At 44.4% G+C, this 21394-nt stretch overlaps 1 protein-coding gene across 1 annotated transcript in view; it reads left to right on the top strand.

Annotated features, from left to right (window-relative positions):
* The window catches only part of KSR2 (kinase suppressor of ras 2), a 400598-nt gene that overhangs the window by 60948 nt on the left and 318256 nt on the right, over positions 1-21394 (top strand). Inside the window, exon 2 of the mRNA XM_035017093.1 lies at positions 21047-21187. Coding sequence (XP_034872984.1) covers positions 21047-21187 — 141 coding nt within the window. The remainder of the gene's footprint in view (positions 1-21046; positions 21188-21394) is intronic.

Here is a 21394-nt window from a genome sequence, read left to right as displayed (position 1 = left end):
AACCAACTGAGCCACCCAGGCGCTCAACACTCAGCCTTTCTTGAGGCAAACACAGAATGTGGCAGACACTTTCACTTGTCTTTCCAAAGCCACACACCTTCCTCCTTGCTTCCTGAATCCTACTCCGATTTCGTTTGGGTTTATCTGAGTAGCACGCCCTGAAACAGTTCACTCAGGACTGGTATAAGCCAATGGCATTCTCCTTGCAGTGATTGGTTGACCATAGCCAAATGGCCCTCCTCATCCGGCAGGAGTGTCATGGAGGAGGGTTCCTGGCAAAGGTTTGTCTCATTCAGAGATGCACTGGAGAGAATGCTGTGCACTTTTTTGTCAAGTTGGAGTTGCTGCAGCCGTTTTGTGCCCATAGGAGAGAAGTCATTTTACCTTGTACGTTGGGTCCTTGATATCAGCCATGAGCCACTGAATGGACCACGCCTGGCAGCCACTGTGCTTCTGGACTTCTTGCTCTGTAACTAAAAGATAAATCTTTGAAGCTACTTTCAATAAGGTCTTTAAGGGCGTCTGGGTGGCTCAGCCTGTTAAGTGTCTGCCTTCGGTTCAGGTCATGATCTCGGGGTCCTGGGATCGAGTCCTGAGTTGGGCTCCCTGCTCAGCGGGGAGTCTGCTTCTCCCTCTGCCCCTCCCCCTGCTCATGCTCTCTCTCACTCTCGCTCATGCTTTCTCTCTCTCTCTCTCGAATAAATAAAGTCTTAAAAAAAAAAAAATAAGGTCTTTGTTTCCTAAAACAGAGCATCCCACTGATAGGTTGGATTCTTAGGAATTGGTCACTGGCCCTTATACATGGTGCCCTGTGTGTATTGGATTTTGACCAAAGTGGGCCTTCCTGTAAACATCATGGGCAGCCTCCCCAATCTCTGCCTCTTCTTAGAAGACAAGATATTCTTTCTCTATCCTAGGGGATGACCTATTTTTTTTTAATAACCCGGATAGTAGATGTTTATGACATAAAATACATATAGCAAAGAAAAAGGATATATATAATAATTACTTACACATATCTATATGTGTGCGTAAATTATATATAATGTATGTATATTATATAAATGCATATATGTATACTATAATATGTGTGTGTATATATATATATTTAAAGATTTTATTTGGTTATTAGAGATAGAGCACGAGCAGGGGGGAGAGGCAGAGGGAGAGGGAGAGACAGATTTCCCGCTGAGCAAGGAGCATGACACAGGGCTCGATCCCAGGCCCCTGGGATCATGACCTGAGCCAAAGGCAGACGCTTAACCCACTGACCCACCCAGGCACCCCGACTATAATGTGTATATTATATATCATATGTATACATGCATGTGTGATGATAGGTATATCCTATATGTAATGTACACACATGAATGCACACAAACACTTTTTCCCCAGAGAGAACCCTGGCAGGGTTGCCTAATGGTTAGGTGCCTGGGCCCTGAGCTAGACCTTCTGTTTTCATTTCCTTGCTCCACCTTTCCTGGCTGTGTGATCTTGGGCAAACTGTCTCACCTCTCTGTCCACTTCATCAGTGTGATGAATCATCATACTTACTTCATAGGGTTGTTGTGCATGTTATATGAGGCACATATGTCAAGTGCCTAGCACGATGCCCAGCGTGTGGTGAACACTCATGAAATAGGGGCAGCAATGACGACTACAACCTTCTTCGTAAAGACCCAGATTCTCAATCCAGCTGTGCCACCTCTTAGCTGGGTCAGCCTGAAGGAATCATTTTGCTTCGCTGAGCCTGGGCTTCCCTGTCTGCATCCACCAGGGCTGTGGTGATCATGCCCATCGTGGTGGAATCCAAGGCCCACGTAGGTCATGTGTCCAAGGATACCTAGCTGGGACCTGTCCTCCCTGCTCCCAGTAGGGGCCTCCTTTGCCATTACCTACTGCACCCCGTGAAGGAGGACAGAAGGGCCTTAGTGATGTGCATGTTTTCTCCGTGGCGGATGCTATGGTGGCCTCTTCCCCCCTTCATTGCTGGGGGGCTTAATGTAAAGAGAAGGACTAGAGCAGATGGTAGCGAAGAGGGTGACAGAGAAGTGAGATGAGTTCTAGGGCCGCCTTCCTCAAGCTGGGCTGTCCAGAGATCTATTCCGTGTAGCCCTTTGACATTTCTCCTTTCTACTCAATCTACAATAGCTGCAGAGGCCAGAGAATATATAAGTTGCATTTTTGATCATTCTCGCTAGATTATTTTTTGTAAAGTTACAACAAAGTGCACAACCTCCAGAAATAGAAGATGGTGTGCTTCCTCAGCTGGAGACAGCGTTTTGGATGACATCTCTTCTGATTATCACCTTTTGGTGAAACTGAAGATGTGGCCTGGCTGGCCGTCAGGATGCTGAGATGGCTCCCCCTGCCCACCACGCCAAGTAATGGAATTTCAGAAATTCCTGAAATTAGTTCTAGCGGAAGCTGGCATAGTTGAGAGTTTTGCCTCTCTGATACAGAGCTCATAATGTCCATCCCAGCTCAAGTCCATGCTTATGAATGAACGTTGTGCAGAGGCCTCGCTGGAGACAGGATTTCTCTTCATCCTTGGTCTCATGCTTTCTTTTCTTCTCTCTTTTGTTGTGTTATTTTGCTGTGGGATTGAGGATTGTGCAGAGGTGTCATCTGTGGGAGGGGCTTCACCGTTTAGAGGCAGGAGGAGGCCCAGATGGCTAGCTGGGTGGGTTACAGAATTGCAGGTCTTGAACAGGATCAACTGGTGCCTCGCTTTCTCCCTTTGTAAAATGGGCATGATGATGACGTTGGCCAGAAGCATCTCTCACGAAGTTGCTTTGCAGGACAAATGAGATTTTTTACCCATTTTATTAAATAATGTTACTCCACACTTACAAAACTTCTGCAATTCCCCACCGCATAGGATTGAAATCCACCTCCTTGCCATGACTGTAATAGGACCTACATGAGCTGGCTCCTGCTTGTATCTTTGACCTCATCTCCTTTTTCTTTCACCCATGATGTTCCAGCTCTCAGTTCTTGAAACATGCCAAGTGCTTTCCCACCTCGGAACCTTTGTATGTGCTGTGTGTGGACACCTGGCCTCCTCTGTAGGGAGACTTCTTAGGCTGGTCCAGCTAACAAACCATCCTTCCCTGTTATGAGCTCTAAGCTCTTTGTTGAAACCATAGCATTTATCACAATCTGTGGTTATCTTATTTATGTTTACTTGTCATCTCTTTTTCCCACAAAAATACAAGTTCCATAAGAGCCGCGATCAAGTATGCCTTGTTGACTATTTTATTCCAGGCCTTAGCATGGTGGTTGGCACTTCCTTGAAATCGGCTATTTATTCATTGTCGTCTATGTGCCAGATACTATGAGAAACACTTGAAAACTTTATCTTATTCTATGTGTTTGGTTATAAACGAACCTTATTATTAAGAGTAGTAATAGAAATTTATATCACTTGGATGTAACAGCTATACATAGCATGATGTGCCCACTATGATGTCATTCATGTTCAAAATGGGAGTCAATCCTGGCTTCCCTGTGTTTTCGTTATGTGGTGCTAAGCAAGTACCATGAGTGAAATGCTTATATGATGGATAGATGGTTGCATGGATGCATGGATGGGTGGATGGACAGATGGTAGATGGATGGTTGCATGGATAGATGGATGGGTGGATGGATGGGTGGATGGACAGATGGTTGCATGGGTAGATGGATGGGTGGATGGACAGATGGTGGATGGATGGTTGCATGGATTGATGGGTGGGTGGATGGATGAGTGGATGGACAGATGGTGGATGGATGATTGCACAAATGGATGGGTGGGTGGATGGACAGATGGTGGATGGATAGTTGTATGGATGGATGGATGGGTAGATGGATGGGTGGATGGGCAGATGGTGGATGAATGGTTGCATGGATGCATCAGTGGACAGAAGAATAGTTAGGTCAGATCTCTGAAATCATGGGATTCCAGGGTTGAACGGAACCTTAAGACTCATCTAATTCAACCTCCAATCCACACAAGATTCCTTTCTGCTCACGTGGAAGCCAGTGTGGGTATGTTTGTGGGTGTGTAGTGGACAATTGAATAGTGATTTGGAACACAGGAAATTGTAAGTATCTGTCAAGGCCTGTTTTGGATGTCACCTCCTCCAGAGAATTATCCCAGATTGTCCTTCCCAGACATCATCTCTCCATCCTTGGAGCACCTTGCTTGTGTCTCTACTGTGGCACCCACTACTCCCTACAATCAGGTGAAGGAGCTGTGCATCTACCTCTTCACTTCTCTACGTTCCGAGCTCCTTGAGAGGGGGGACTTGTTGGGAGCTGCAAGGTGCTTTCCTCTTTAAGTGGTCTGGCGTTTTAGAGTTGCCTTTTAGAGGTGTTTTCCTTCTGAGGCCTGTAGCTGCCTGTGGGATTTCAGGGAAATATGTGTCCTCTGTAAATGTGCACAGGATACTACAACATCCCCTTACAGGGCCCTGAATAGGATTGTGGTACAGAGGCTGGGGCCCCCTAAGCTATTCAGTCTCCTGTTCTCTCTGTTGTCACGACCTTAAATGATACGAATTATTCTAAGATGCATAGTCCCTAATTGACCTTGCTGGACTTGAATCCACAACCTCGGCCCCTGGTTCCATCTCTTACCAACTCAACTGGCTGCCATGGCTTGTGGAAGAACTGCAGCTTCGGAGCCAGATGGCCCCAGGGTCAGCTGTGCCACTGCCCAGCTAGACTTAGTGCCAAGCAAGTCCACTGACTTCTTCTTTTCCTCATATTGGCAGTGAGGCCAACTTTGTAGGTTGAGAGAAGATACATAAAGAGCCCGAAGCATGGAGCCTGCTGTCCCCATTTCTTAGCTGTGGAGACACTTGGAGGAAAGGGACAGCAGGGGCTGGGGGGGCGGGGCACAGTGGTAGCATGGTTACCATATAAAAAGGGGCACAAGAGGAAAAGAATCTCTCTCTCTCTCTCTTTCTCTGTGGAAAGTAGCTTTTCACTTCTCTCTCCTGTCAACAACCTCATTGCTAGGTTAGTAGCAGATGGTTGGAGTTGCCAATCTCTTGTGTTTGTATCTCTTTTTCACCAAACCCCCTCTGCACCCCCAAACAAGCCAAAACAAACAAAACAAAAAAAGTAATCGGGAGTCCAGGCTGGGAATCCAAACCCAGGACCCATGAGGCAGCTGTGGGTTTTGTGCATGGAGAAGGCCTTTCATTTCTTCATGTGAGCACAGCCTTCATTCATTCATGAATCCATTGTATGGATTAATGATTTCCCAGGGGGCAACCACTATGTTCATAGCAGGGAGAATTCAAAGATGACAAAGACAAGGCCCCCTCCCCTTCAATACGTAAAATCTGGTGGGGGAATTAGGAAATGAATATAAATAACCCTAATACAGACAATATATTATAGGTGGCAAGCATAAACACTGTGGTTTAGGTGGTGAGGGTGGTAAGGTATACTTTTGGGTGGGGAAGAGAGAGAGCTTCCAGGGAGAGTGAGCATTTGAGCTTGAACTTGAAGGATAAACAGGAGGTCAAAAGGCAGGGAGGTCAGATCAGAAGTACAGAAGGGTCTAGAGCAGGTGCCCTCGAGCCAGAATGTGCATCAGAATCACCTTGTGAAGAACTCATTGCCGTGTCACTCCCACAGTTTCATTCAGTGGGTCTTCTTGTGGACTTGGAGTAAGGGGTTGTGGGGTTCATAATAGGGGAGAAGTGGCCAGGGCCCCGCAGACCAGGGTAAGGCATTTGGATGGTACTCAGTGTGCCCTGGGAATCTATGGAATGCATCTTTTGGGGATAAATGGAAAGCATTGAGGCCATGGGAAAGGAAGGTCTTGGGTGACATTCTCAGGACCTTGGGCCTTTGTCCATGACTGCAACAAGATCTGAGTGGGAGAATGCCCCAAGCTCAGCTTGGCAGAACCACCTCACACCTCTGGAGGGACCTTCTCTCAGCAAATCCTTAGCTCTTTGTAGTCATCCCTTTATTCAACCCCTAAACACACCTGGAGAATAGAAGGGATTAGGTATGGCTTTTTGCTGAGGGGGAGGAAAATGGGGAGAAGAAATGCCATGGAGAAAAGGTTACATCTTACTTCCAAGATGGTAGCCACTGGTCAGTTGCTTGTGGCTATTTAAAGCTACATTAATGAATATTAAATACAACTTTGAATTCAGCTCCTCAGTTACAAGCAGTAGCCACATTTCAGGGACTCAGCAGCCACATGGGACCACTGGCTACCATCTTGGACAGCACAGATGTAGAACACTGCCACCATCACAGAAAGTTCTACTGGACAGTGCTGGCTTAAGTGATTGGCTGAGTGAGGTTCTATCAGTTTGTTCAGGAGAGAGCCAGACGGGAAGCTGGTCTTCTGAACAACTCCCAGCTTGGAACTCTTCTTGCTCTATGATTTCCCTTTGCTGATCCATGGTAGGAATGTGTGTGAGAGCCTCCCTGCTTGGAGGTTTTTTTGCTTGCAATGCAAAACCAGGAGGCTCACACCCCAACCCTGAGCCCCACCTGCCTGGCGAATGTTCTCTTCTGAACACTGTTGCCAAGGTCCCAGGTGCAGCACAGAGACATGCAAACATGCTTCTCCTTGCCCAGCAAGGCTGAGACTAGCGTAAACCTACAAAGGATACTTTTGCCCTTCCCCCATTGGTGTCACCTATAAGAATAATCCTGGAATTTTTGAACTTGGAGTCACTCTGGAGAGCAACCCTTTTTTAACCTCTCATTTAATGGATAGAAAAACGAGTCCATGAGAGGTCCCATAGCAACTTAATTGCTGAGCAGGGAGTTGAAAGCCGGGCCCCTGCCTTTGATTTTAGTCTTTCATCACCCGTGCATTCAAAGGGTATAGTGATGTATGGTTCATCTTGGCTGGACCACTTTCCGGCTAACTTGAAATTTTCCAGCTGTATTTTGGGGTCAGAATCTTTTCCTGTGTGTGCGAAATTTATCAACTGGGGAAAAAAAATCAAAATCACTTGAACCACTCCCTGATTTCCATCTGAAGCTACTCAGTATTGAGCGGGGGTCAGGGTGACCGTAATATTGAGAATTTGGCAAAAATCCTTATATCCTTATAAAATAAAATGGAGAAGGGTTAGTGGATGCGTTTATGGCCTTTGTGCTTCCTCCTGAAGGATTTAATGGACTCTCTTCATTCTGGGGTAAATTTCACAGCCAGTATTCCCTGTTCTGTTCTCTAACTCTCCCACTCAAATCGGCTTCATATATACCTATCCCCCATGTCCTTGGGGAGCCTGCACCTGCGTTTTACATTGAGGCAATGTTGCAAATCTTTTTTTCTTAAGATTTTCTTTATTTACTTAGAGAGAACACAAGCAGGGGGAGCGGCAGGCAGAGGGAGAAGCAGGCTCCCTGCTGAGCAAGGAGCCCGATGTGGGACTTGATCCCAGGACCCTGAGATCATGACCTGAGCCAAAACCAAGAGCTGGTTGCCCAACCGACTGAGTCACCAAGGCGCCCCTCCGCTTGTGCTTTTAATTCAGTGTATATACAGTATTATTCTGTTCGTGTCAGTCTAGCAAATTTCTGCAATCACATACAGGGGATTTTGTATTATATTTGCTTCCACTGACAACTGTAGTGAATTAAACATCGCCAAACAATGTAAACTGTATTTATAAATTTGATATACAGGAATTTCTTTAAAGTGCTCTGTTGACAGACAAGCCTTCCCAACTATTTATATAGTGCATAGAAATCTAAAAAATCAAACTTACAAATATGCTGGGCCTTAAGCCACTTCCTAATAGTGTACATAAATTGAATACAATTTCAATGTCAAATGCACGTCTAAATCAGTTATTCAATTACACGTTTCAAACCAGAAAGGTGAATTCTTACTCTAACTGGCCAAATTATTTAAAACCTTAAGAGAATAGAAAATAAATACTCTAAAGGCACGGACTCTTTAATTCAAATAGTAATACTATAGGTTTTAATTATCTTAAATATGTCTATTATTCATCCTAGATTTTCCCAGAACTTAAAGGTGCTAACCCATTCAGGAAACTAGTTTGTCTCACACAATCCTAAGCTCAAATTCTAATGACATTTTTGGGGGGTTGAATTCTCTGATTGTCTGACATCACATAATGACTGTGAGGGATGCTTTCTGAATTTTTTTTTTTTTTTCTGTTTTCTGGATTTTTGGTCAGTGGTGCCCATAAGATGCCCTAGTCCTGTTTATTCACTGTGTTAAATATTTGTGTAATTTTAGTTCATTTTAATTTCCCTGTACATAGCCGCATGTGCTGAGTGGCTGGTCTATTGAGCAGTGTGGGTCTGGACAGAGCAGGCTTCCATGGTCAAAGTGAAGAAGTTGCCCCAAAGAGACTTACTTTTAGTGCATATGGGTTTTGTGTTTTTTCCCCTTGATGTGTCTGGTCTTCATTTCTGGGGTCTTAGTTCTACTTTTCCTATAGTTCAGGCAGTGGATAATAAGGCAATATACTGGCTTTGCTCCCCTAAAGTCAGCCCTGGACAAAACACATGTTATTATTTATCACGCAGGCCCTCCTCGTTCCAAAAAGGCTGGGATTGGTTACACCTGTGGCCAACCTAAGTTTGCCTTAGGGGACCCTGCATCTTATTTTTCTCCTGCTGCTCCTCCTCCTTTTTAGGATTGTTGGTACTACGTACATCACTTGAACCCGCCCTCTCTGGAATTTCAGCCCCTCAAGACTCATTAATTTAATCAGATCACCTAATTGGCACTGCAGTGGTAATGAGTGATCAAAAACCCCGAAGCCAGTGGTTCTGGACTTTTTGCCTTTGTCAGAACTACCTGGGGATCTTGTTTAAAAGAAATGAGAAGCCCCCTGTCCCCAAGAGTATTTGATTCCGCATGTGTGGGTTGGGGGAAGCAGGGGCTCAGCATGTGTATTTTTAACACCGTCCCAAGGGGGTTCTGCTGCAAGCTGTGTTGGACCACTTTAACCTGTGGTGTGGAAATAAGGAACAGGACAGGTTCGGGGGGCAATTTCGGGCCTCGCTTGTTTTCCATGTGACTTTCAGACAAGTTGCATTGTTACTCTTGAGTCTCTCATTTCTCATCTTCATAATGGGGGTAATTGGGCTCTTAGCCCTTCGTGTGTGTATGTAATAAAATATTAATGAAGCACTTAGCACAATGCTTGGCACATAGTAAGTGCTCAGTAAAACTTAGCTATGATTATGTTTATGACTATATTATTATGTAATAGCGTATTGGTAACAGCATCATTAGTAACCTAATGACGTAGTGAAACAGTAGGCATAGGCTAGCATATAAGAAGGATCAGCAAATGTCAGTTTTATCATTAGAAATATATACTATATAGTATACATACTATTATATTTCTGATTGTATCATGTATTATATGTCTATGAATTCCTATCTATGATTTATGTCCAAATATATATTATACAGTATATAGATATACTACTGTATTCTAACATGTTTTGTTATAGCATAAATATTAAAATTATAGTGATGGACTATGTGAGAAAGTTACCAGGGGAGGACCTGGCATCTAGTAAGTGCTCATTAAATCAGTGAAACTCCCCCCCCCCCATTGTTTGTCATATTCATTAGCAATAATAATGTAAAGAAAAGGAAAAGCCACCAGCAGCCTTGAGGGCTTTACCCCCAAGCCACGTACTGTGGGCATTTTTCTGAAGGAGTGGGCTTGGTTCCAGCACCCCTGGGGGACAGCCCAGACTGGTGGGTCCTGTCTGCTTCAGCCTGAGGGATGCCACCCTAACGGATCTGGGGTAGGGAGAGGAGGAAGAGTGCCATCTCCCAGGCCTCCAGCCCTCAGCTGGGAATTTGCCTGTGGATGCAAATCGGCCTGTTACTTGAGACGTTAGCGAGTCAAATCATTCTCTCCACTGTCAGCTGGCCCCGCCGAGCGCCAGGGATGTTATGACAATGGTCGCCCTGGCAACCGCGGGAAGGCGTCGGGGCGCCTGGCTGGGCCCCGCTGCAGCCCGGGGAACGCAGAGCCTTGGCCGCAGAGCCGGGGGTGGGGGGCCCCGGTTTTGAACGAGCAGCGCCCACTGGAAAACGGGTTGGGACGTCCTGGGAGGGGCCTGGCCCTCCCCCCAACCCTGATGAACCACCCAGAAAAATGTCCCGGGGACACCGCTGTGCCTGCTGGGGGCCAAGCCCGTGGTGCTCTCTGGAGCTGGCATTCTGATGGGGGTGTGTGTGATGGTGCTGATGGGGGGTGTAACCATGGAAACCGATCAACAGGATCATTTGTGGGCTAAGGATAAGTGCTACTGAGGAAAAAAGCAGGGTGGTGTGATGGTGACACGGCGGGGGGGCGGTTGGGAAGGGGTGGCACCGAAGGCTAGGAGAGTGCCATTTGTGCCTGCAGCCGGAGGAGAGAGCTCTGGGCAGCGGGAAGAAGCACAGAGGCGGGGGCGCTGTGGGTTCGTGGCTTCAGCTCTCTGCTGCTAGCCGGTGCCTGCCTGCCCGCAGGTAGTGATAGTGGGGTGTTTGCAGACAGGCAGCCCTGAGGGGGGGACAGGGCGCTGTGGAGTCTGCCTCGTCATCCGTGGGATTGTAAGGCCAGTTATGCCACATTTCTGAGCCTCAGTTTCCTCGTGTGTAAAATGGGTGGGAGAGGAGACCCTCCCCTTGACATTGCCATGGGGTTTACAGGAGAGATGATTTGTGAAAGATCACTTAGAATATCCTCAATCTGCCCTGCCCTCCCTTCCAGCTTTCATACACTCTGCTTTAGCTTTTTTTTTTTTTTTTTTAAATAGCACCTAGGGGGTACCTGGCTGGCTCAGTCAGAAGAGCATGTGACTCTTGATCCTGGGGTCGTGAGTTCGAGCCCCATGTTGGATGTAGAGATTACTTAAAAAAAATTAAAACAAAATAGCACCTAAGCAATGATGGTTTGGGGCTCAGCAAACCGAACCCCAGGGGCTTGCCCATGGGTCCCAGGGTTTATCTTGGTTTAGATTCTAAGTGAAAGGTTCCCCATTTCACATTAGAGATTTCAGACATGATTATTTATAGCTCTGTCACATGTCTTGACTTTAAACTTTTTTTTTTGTTGTTTATGCTGCTAAATTTACCATCATGCTAATACAGAGTACAGTAATAAGGCACTGAGGATGCTCAGATCCAGGAGGGTCTGAAAATTTTTCCATCTGCGGTGGAAGGTGCCAGGCTGCCCCCTGGTGTGGAGTTGGAGAACTACATCTCTTGGTCTCCTCTCTCAAGACTCCTGGGATCCCTTCAGACCCCAGGTCCAGAGACCTTATTTTGCACCCGGGCAGGGCAAGGCAAGGGTGGGTGGTGGGCTCAGCATGGATGTGCTATTTCCAGGAGCCCTGTGTTTCTTCACCTGAAGGTGGAACCTTTGGACCTTTTGCAGTTCAGCTCTGCATGGACTTGAATTGAGGGTGACCTAAAAATAAATTAGGACACCTGGCAGGGTGAGGACATGCAAAGACCCATTTCCAATTGTGCTTCTCAACCTTGACCTCTAGGCTGTTTGGACCCTCTGCTTCTGCAGAGAGCTATCGCTAAGAGGGCACATGACTGGTAATCAGGCCCTGAGTTTAAATCCTGACCTGGTGCTGCTTTAGTCGTGTGAACTGGGGCAGGATTCCAGTGGCCCTGAACCTCAGTTTCCCATCTGTAGCATGCCAATAACAAACTAACACCCACTTCAGCATTGCTGTGGTGCTCTCTTATAAGGCAGTATCCGTGAAAACATTGTGGAAAGTAATTTATTTAGTGACGTAGGGGATTCAGCTTCATCACTGAAATTCCCTGAGTGTGGAGGTCAGTGCCTCTCATACCCTCTGGGTTGAAGAATCAGCTTTTTTGTTTTCCTGGCACTTTGTAGCCATTGCTTTTGTGAAATATGATAAAACAATTTAGTGAAAAAATGAAGGGGACCGAAATATCCAAACAAAATGCAAGCCTCACTTTGACGATATTAGATTCAACGGACAGAAAAGCACTCTGTCCAATAGCTATCAAAGTAACTAAATGCTCTCAATTTCTGTACTAATCTGAAGGAGCCTGGCCTTCACAGCCTTCAGAGCACATGTCTTCAGGCTACACTAGAATAGCTGAATAGCCCTGCCCTAGAATGTGTAATTGATTTTGTAACCCTCCCTCTTGGTATTTAGAAAGCACCTTAAAACACACACACACACACACACACACACACGCAAGCATGCACACACATGCACGCGTGCACATACACACAGTAAATGAATGAATGGCAGGCCTTACTTCTCCTAGAATAAACATAGAACTCCCATCATTATCATCCTGTAATCATGGCAAGTTGCTCTCTACGAGACTGTTCTCTTAATTTTGCATCCTTGGTGCCTGTGCCGAAGCCTGGCTGCTCTTCATTCTGGCTCCTCTCATCTGGCCTCATGATTTGTGTTTGCTCGTCTGTCCCGTCTGCCCCACTGGGAGCCCCTGCAGTCCTGGACGGGGTGTAGAGTGCTCTTTGAATTCCCAGGGCCCTGGACAGGGTCTTGTCCCTTGGAGTCGCACAGTGAATGCCTGCTGCCCACGGGAGCCCACCGCCCTGGAAGGGGGCTGTTCGCCCAGGTGCCACACCGGCTTCCAGAACTAGGTTTCTGCCCTGGTTTTATTGTCCAAGGATCCCGATGCTTACTTAAGCTTGTCAAAGAAACAAACTGCTTTCATTCCATCATTTAGACAGTAGATGGATGTTTCTCCCTTGCCTGACACTCAGTGACATTGGCGTGCTTGTGTTTTTATGAATTCTTGGGTCTTCCCCAGATTCACTGAATCAGGCTTCCTAGGGGATGGGCCTGGAAGGTTGATTTTTGAACAGGCACCTCCAGATGATTCTTCACTTGATATTAGCCAAAAGGCCAAGAAACGATTCCAGATGATTCTTATGGTCAGGGAATGGGGGAAAGAGGAAGCTTATATGTAAAATTATCTGATACCTTGGAGAGCAGCTAAAGCTCTATGGCCCTCAGTCTCCTCATCTGTAAAATGGGGATATCTCTGGGGTTGTGAAGGTTAAATGAAATAATGTATATGTAATGTTTAGCAGAATACCTGATATTATATATCTATATATAAAATAGTATATGTATATACTATATATACTCTATACTTATTATTATAAAATACATACTAAGTATATATGTTATATTATATTAGTTATATATAGTTCAGTTATATATAATTATCAAATGTATAATATAGGGCTATACATAAACTTTTATATACATATTTAATGAAATGGTTGACAATGTACATATCATATATATGAGAGATATATATCATGTATATATCAGGTATTGTTTAAGTGCTTTATATGCATGATTTCATGTAAACTTCATATACATGGTGTCTATATGCACTGTTCCCAGCTAGCATTGTTGAATGGATTAAAAATGAATGCAGTAAAAATCTAGAACTTATTTAATGAGGTGGCTGACATTGGCCATGTCCCACATGTCTTTATTGTTGGTAAATGTCTGATTTTCATGAGGTTTGTAACTAATTATCCTATAAATAATTCAAGCTTATGGAAAGGTGATAAGATATACATGCACAGAAATAAGCAAGTAAATCTCACCTATGATAACCCAGAGATGCAATTTAACCTTTTCTAAACTCTAAATGGGGCAGTAATTAGACCTACATCATCAAGTGGCGGTGCAGAGTAAAGACGATTCATAAAAAGTGTTTCTCATGGCATTTGGCTTGGGGAGAACCCCTGTTGGCTGAGAGCCATGATTATTCGACACCACAAATCTTGGGGACCCTGTGGGTGAGCTGCTGATTCCCAGAGGAATACGTCCCATTTGGGAAGTATTGCATGACTTCTGCCTAGTCCAGCTTCACACTCAGGGCAGGTTTCTGGGTTTTTCCCTGCTCAGATTAGCCATGCTCTTGTCCCCGAAAAGCGACTCTTGTTCCCATTTGCCTTGAGGGGAAGCCCCAGTCCTGTGGCTTCCCTCCTTGCCTCTCTTCCCTACTCCATCTGCTTCTTGAACCCGTCTCTCTCTCCCCCGTTCCTAAGGCATCATAGTGGGGGTGCCCCTTGATTCTTGGTCCCAGGCAGGTGTAGGTCCAGTCTCTGGGTGACACTGAAAACACCTCCCAGAATTCAAGCATTCCTTCCACAGACAGTCAGGACATGGTGTTTGTGTCGGATGAGGGCTCAGCCTGCCTTCTGCACAGACAGCATCTCCTGTGATGCCTTGGCAGGAGGTGGTGGTATATGCCCATTTTACAGATGAGAAAGGAGAGGCTCAGGGAGCGGACATGACTCGCCAAAGCCTCGGAACTGGAATTTAGAAACTCACTTCTCCCACAATCCCTGGAAGCCTTCCCAAGATGAGTGAGGGGTCCACACCCGACTTTGGATTTCCAGTTCAGTGGGAAGGACCTGTGAGCAACTCAGTGCAGCACCCTGGTAAAGGGAGGGAGATTTGGGCTCCTGCCCTGGCTCCCCAGCTTCAGTAGTTTTGTGGATCTGGGTATGTGATTTAACCTCTCAACACCTCAGGGTTCTCGTTCACAGAATAGGCTCAGAATACCAGCCTCACAGCCAACATTGTCTCATGGATTAAAAATGAACAGACACATTCAAAGCAATTGTCCCACTGCCCCAGGCTCATTGCAAATATTTAGTAAATGGTGGCTGCTCTCGGGGCTGTTATTCCTGAAAATGCTCTATCATAGCCGACAAAGATGCCCCCAGCAGATATCACAGAACCGTTCACATCATGGGCTTTTGACCCTGGTATCAAAGGAATCCCTCATGCAGAAGATTAAAAGGAATGAGTTAGATCTGTAGGAACTATCAGGGAAAGATGCTCCAGGCTTGCTACTGGGTGAAAAAAGTAAGATACAATTTATGTGGGAAAAAAAACAACCCTACACATCCACCTATGCTGCAAAGTTTACACACACACACACACGTATGGAAATGCATAGAGGCATAGGAAAAAGGTCTGGAAATATGGACACCAAACTAGTCTCAGTGATTACCTCCATTATGTCCAGGGAGAAGAGGACCAGCATTAGTTTGAGTGGACAAAGGGAGCTTTGGCCTTATCCGAAATGGTCTAGCTTTTTCCACAAGGAAAAGGTATACATGTGCTCATTAAATAATTAACATTAAAATAAAGTTATCCTTTCTGCAGTATTGCGGCCTTGGAGTCAGATTGGGTTTGAATCCTAGCTCTCTACTTACTAGCTGTGTGATCGTGAACAAATCGCTTAACTTCTCTGTGCCGAATTTCTCCATCTGTAAAATGTAGATCTCAACAGCATCTAGCCCCTGGGGATGTGTGGATATATTGACATGATGCGTGGTAGCCCTTCAGCGTGGGCTTGGCACATGGAAGTGCTCAATAATGGTCCTTTTATTTCTACTATTGTTCTTGTTTCATTGATGCTTCCAAATCTAGAAAGGGCTCCTCAGCCCTTTAAGATATCCAGTGTCTTCGTTACTAGCCAATTATAATGCAAGAAAAAACTGTGATAAATATTATAATGGAGTAGGTAAAAATAAAATGCGAGGGAAGATTTGATAAGTTCTTGCTGGAGAAGATGACATTTGAGATGAACTTTGGAGAAAAAAATCAGATTTCTAGGAGTTGATGGGGTGGTGTATCAGTTAGCTGTGCATCCCAGTAATGCTCCGTAACAAACGACCACAAACCTTAGTTGCAGACAACATAAACATTTGTTGACCATGCATCTGGGGATCAGTTGCAGATTCCTGGCTCTTCTGATCTTGGCTGGGTTCACTCACAGCCAACAGCCTGGGAACACTTGGCTTTTGCCTGAGCTGAGATGGCTGGCTTTGTCTGGGATGTTGGGGAAGACTTGGCTTTGCTCTCCCTGGTCCATCCTCCTTCGGTTGATTAACTGACCAGCCTGGACACATTCCCATGGATATGGCAGATCCAAGGCAGCAAGTGGAACCATGCAAAGCCTTTTTCTATTGGCTGAGGTGAGAAACTTTCACAACCGATTGGAGGGTTGTGGGCACAGACTCTGCCTCGTTTGTGAGTTAATTGTAAGGGCACATTGCAAAGGGTATGGAGGCAGGAGGCATAAAGGAATCGGGGTATCTTTACAATCTACCACAGGTGGGTATAGAAATGACTTCTAGATGGGGGACCTGAACAAAATCATAGAGGGGGGACATTTGAGGTGATGTGTTTAGGGAATTGCATGGAAATGAAAGAGGTAAGGAAGGAGAAATGGACTACAGCTGAGCCCTGAATAATGTCTGAATTTGAATGTTATTCTATAGAATAGTGTTTCCCCAACTCATTAGTTTGACCCCACCATTGTGCTTTTTGCTGTATCTGTGTATGTTCTTTTTAAAAAATATTTTATTTATTCATTTGAGAGAGAGAGACAGAGCACAAGCAGGGGAGAGGCAGAGGGAGAGGGAGAAGCAGACTCCCCACTGAACTGGGAGCCCAACAATGCAGGGCTCGATTCCAGGACGTGGAGATCACGATCTGAGCCGAAGGCGGACGCTTAACCATCTGAGCCACCCAGGCGCCCCATGTGTATGTTCTTTAAACCCACTCAATTTTTAAAAACATACATGTATTTAAAAATAAACATTATACAACTATTATAATGGAAAACTAGTATCACTTTGCCATGAATGGAAGGCAATCAAGAAAATTAACACAACAGGGGCACCTGGGTGGCTCAGATGGTTAAGCCTCTGCCTTCGGCTCAGGTCATGATCTCCAGGTTCTGGGATCCAGCCCCGCATCAGACTGCCAGCTCAGCGGGGAGTCTGCTTCTCTCTCTCCCTCTGCTTGTGTTCTCTCTGTCTCTCTCTCTCTCTCTCTCTCTCAAATGAATAAATAAAATCTTAAAAAAAAAAAAAAGAAAATCAACACAACAAAAACAGTAGTATCATGGGATGCCTTCAGCTCAGGTCATGATCTCAGGGTCCTGGGATCGAGTCCTGACCATCTCCTTGCTCAGCGGGGAACCTGCTTCTCCCTCTCCCTCTGCCACTCCCCCCTGCTTGTGTTCTCTCTCTCTCTCTCTGACAAATAAATAAAATCTTTAAAAAAAACAACAAACAAACAAAAAAGTGGTGTCATATTACACTGTGCTCACTATTGTTACCTGCCCAAGGCTATGAGTCTATGTCCTGCTCTCTGTTACAGAGATCAGAACATGCTAGGTGTTAAAGACATAGCATCACTGGACAGAGACTGTCTCCTTGATATATGGTCAGATAGCTGAAGAGAGATTTGGACAGAGAACATGCTTACTATGCGACCCGTTGTCACTCAATGCCATGCCTCAAGTTATCAGTGTGACCCACACTTGGGAGATCTGCTATTCAAGAATGGGTGTTTGAGCGGGGTTGTGACATGGCTCCCTGGCTCCTGCCATTCAGCATCAGGGCTCAGTCTGGTTTTTCAGTCTTCTGTGACAATGAATGCTTAATCAAAAATATGAGAGACTGGGGCACTTAGCTGGCTCAGTTGGTGGAGCGTGTGACTCTTGATCTTGGGGTTGTGAGTTCAAGCCCCACGCTGGGTGTAGAGATTACTTAAATAAAAACTTAAAAAAATAAAGGTATGAAAGACATGATGTTGCTTTCTTTGTTTCTTTCTTTAAGTCAAGAAACCACATTGTTTTTATCGTTTTTATTTATGTCAAGAAACCACATTCTTATTTCTTTCGCCATATTTGAAATCCAACATGGGCACATAAAGGCATAAAATAATGAAGAGTAAAACTGTATTTATTTAGGTGAAAAGCTTGAGGAAGGCCAGTTAGCAAAAATCCCAAATTTATAGATATAGTTAATAAAGTAAGCATGTATTCCTTTTAAGCAATTTCTGTAAGTTGCTTAGATTTAAATCCTGTGAATTTCAGAATCAGGATTTAAATAATGAGTTAGGAAGACAGTTTTTAGTTTAACCCAACTAAAAGTACCTTTCTTTGCAGTATAACTTTGTATATTTTAAACATTGGAGAAAGGATACATTTGATCTTTAAAGAATACGTATTTTGAAAGAGATTAATTTTAATTTATCAGAAAGACTTTTTCTGGTACTGAGAGTTAGTAAATTTGGGGCATAACCCCTCCCAGGAAACTGTGGCAGATGCTTGTGAGTTTATGGAGCGCAAAATCAGCACTGTTGCTACGCATTCAGCACCGCTTTGCATGAATAATCCCTTTTAACTCTCCCCACAATCCTGTGAAGTAGGTACACTTGAACCTTCACTTTCCAGGTGAGGAAACCGAGGTTTAGAGCAGTTTTGAAACTTGCTTGAGGTCCTTTGGCTGCTGAGGAGCGCAGTGGATACCGGAGCCCAGGTTAGCCTGATTCTGGTGCCCAAGGTCCTAGCCCCTCCCTGATGCCGCCTCTTACTCCAACACACGGGCATGGAAAAAAAAAAAAAATTAAAGACTTTACAGTAGAGTCCTCTTTCTCTGGTTCTATATTGTGCTCTTCTATTTTTGCAATTACTAATAAGCCCTCAACTTAAATCAGTGCAAAGGAGCAAGCCTGCTGGGCATGCTTACTGCCAGTAATAGGTGACATGATCTCAGGGTCTGAGCGATCCATTTTGCTGTTAATTGCAGGGGTTTCTTTTCTGTGCGGCAAAGAAAGTTATAATTCTGAGACCTCTTTTGTCCTGAAACTTACTAGAATAGAGAGAGAGAGAGAGAGAGTGGTAACTGTTGGAGACAGTTTTCATATCTAAATCTACCTTGTTTTTGAAAGTTCACACAGTATTCCATCCTATGGATGTGCTGTAATTCATTCATACTTAATTTTTCAGTTAATGGACCTTTTTATTTTTTTATTTTTAAAAAGATTTTATTTATTTATTTGAGAGAGAGCAGGGGGTGGGGAGGAGCAGAAGGAGATGGAGAGAGAGTCTTAAGCAGACTCTGTGCTGAGCGCAGAGCCCCACATGGGGCTCAGTCTCACCACCCAGAGATCACGATCTAAGCTGAAGCCAAGAGTCGGACACCTAACCAACTGCACCCCCTGGGCACCCCTCGGTTAATGTACCGTTTTAAACATGGTTTTCCAGATTTTATTTTTAAGTCATCTCTACACCCAACATGGGGCTCAAACCCACAACCCTTGAGATCAAGAGCCATGCACTCATCGGACTGAGCCAGCTAGGCACCCCAACACACACAGAGTTTTAAAAATATAAATGTAATCATAGTATATGCTGTCTTTGCAGATTGCTTTTTCACTGAAGATGAAAATCTTGGAGATTTTCCCGAGTCAATATGTTTCAATCTACCTTTTCAAGTCTTTAAAATTATTGTGGTGCAGTAACGAGCCAGGCCTTTATTCCCATGTACACACATATATAAGTATTTCTGTAGGGTGGATTCCTAGAAGTGAGACTATTAAAACATTGAGACAAAAATCAATGCCTTCCAGTGGCATTCTCAATGGTTTCTCTCATTCTTGGTGACACTGGATAGTATCGGTGTTAAAGAAATTTTGCCAAGGCCATCTAAACATTTTTTGCATTAATAAGCAGGTAATACATATACTTCATATTTTCTAATTTTGCTGTAGAGAAGCAAATAGAAAAAATCTCTATCAATAATCTTAATATTTATTAATAATCTCATTAATAATCTTAATTATAATTATTAATCTGAGTAATCTTAATCACCTATAATCTTACTAGCAGAGATAACTACTGCTCATATTTTGTCATATACCCTCCCAAGGCTTTTTCTGTGCATCTCTACACATATAGTTTTATACATTTTTAATGCATGATTTGTACATTATAAATATTATACATATTTTATACCTTATTTTTAATGATATGCCATCATAGAGCTATATTGTAATGTACTTACATCATCCCCTATTGTTGAAGAGTTGGATTGTTTCCAATTTTTCGTGGCTCTTTTCAATTTAGAGCAAAGCTTTGTGAATATTCTTAATTATTTCTTTAGTATAAAACCCTACAGGAGCACTGTCCTTAGAAATACATTGTAAGTGAGAGAGGTGTGCCAAATGTTAGTTTTTACATAACTAGTTTTCCTTTCTTGTGTCGTGGCATCTCTCCATAGCATGAGTTCATGTCCATCTCATCCTATAAGTATTCGTGAATTTGTGAATATTTGCATGTAAGATTCATGTAGTACAAAAGGATTTCAATGAAATGTTTCTCTGCTGTACTTTTAATCTCTGTGACTTATTTATTCTATAACTGGAAGTTTGCACCTCTTCCTCCCCTGAAAAGTACAGCATTGGGAATATAGTCAATACCATTGTAATAACTTTGTACGGTGACAAATGTCACTATGCTTATCTGCTTCTGGTAGTGAGCACAGCATAATGTATATAATTGTTGAATCACTAGGTTGTGCACTTGATACTAATATAATATTGTATGTTGACTCTGCTTTAATTAAAAATTAAAGTAAAAACAAACAAAAATGTTTCTTCCACCCCTCTTCCTCACCCCACTCTTCCCTTCCCTAGGTTATTAGAAATCCTCCCAGAGAGTGTCTGCATTTACAAAGATACATAAATGTAGACATTGCCCACATGCATGGGAGAGCATTTTTATGTAACAATGTATCTTGGAGATTGTTCTGTATGAGTACATAGCACGCTTCCTCATTTTATTTTATAGCTGCATAGAGTTCCCTTGTGTACCTGCATTTATGAGTCTCCTGCTGACGGACCCTCAGAGTGTTTTCAATCTTTTGCCAATCTGTAAGAAATATTCTTTTATAGTCCTCTTGCCCAGAACGGCATCTCTAAGTGAGTTCCTAGAAGTGGAATCTTTGGGTCCAAGGATCTATGCAGTGGAAATGTACGTGATTGCAGCCCAAGGGCCCCCCAATACAGTGACACCCCTGTGTGCCCCTCCTCCCTGCAGTTAAACCAGTCTTTAACATAGGCATTGGATGGGTTTCGGGCGGGGAGGGGGCAGTGGGGAGATTCTTGTTTATCCTCCCTTGGCCGTGCCTCTGAGACCCGCCCTCTGTCCTCATCTGTGTCTCCGCAGAGCAAGCTGGTGAAGTACTTCAGCCGTCAGCTGTCCTGCAAAAAGAAGGTGGCCCTTCAGGAGCGCAACGCCGAGTTGGACGGCTTCCCCCAGCTCCGGCACTGGTTCCGGATCGTCGATGTGCGCAAGGAAGTCTTGGAGGTGACTGGAGATGGCCCCCGGCCCCCTGCCCCCTGCCCCTTACTGGCCAGAAGCCAGCCCCCTGCACAGCGGGTTTTTGCCTGTGCCCGGCACATAGTAAGCCCCCAATGAATATGTGTTGGAGGAAGGCGCAGAGAATTTCTGATGCTGTCCAAGTGGGTTGTTAAGAATATGGTTCTATGCTCAGTTGGATCCTCTTTCAGCTCT

Source organism: Mirounga leonina, unplaced genomic scaffold (assembly GCF_011800145.1).
Source record: "Mirounga leonina isolate KUSES-001 unplaced genomic scaffold, KU_Mleo_1.0 Mir_171, whole genome shotgun sequence".
NCBI classification, from domain to species: domain Eukaryota; kingdom Metazoa; phylum Chordata; class Mammalia; order Carnivora; family Phocidae; genus Mirounga; species Mirounga leonina.
This window is presented reverse-complemented; position numbering and strand designations above follow the sequence as displayed.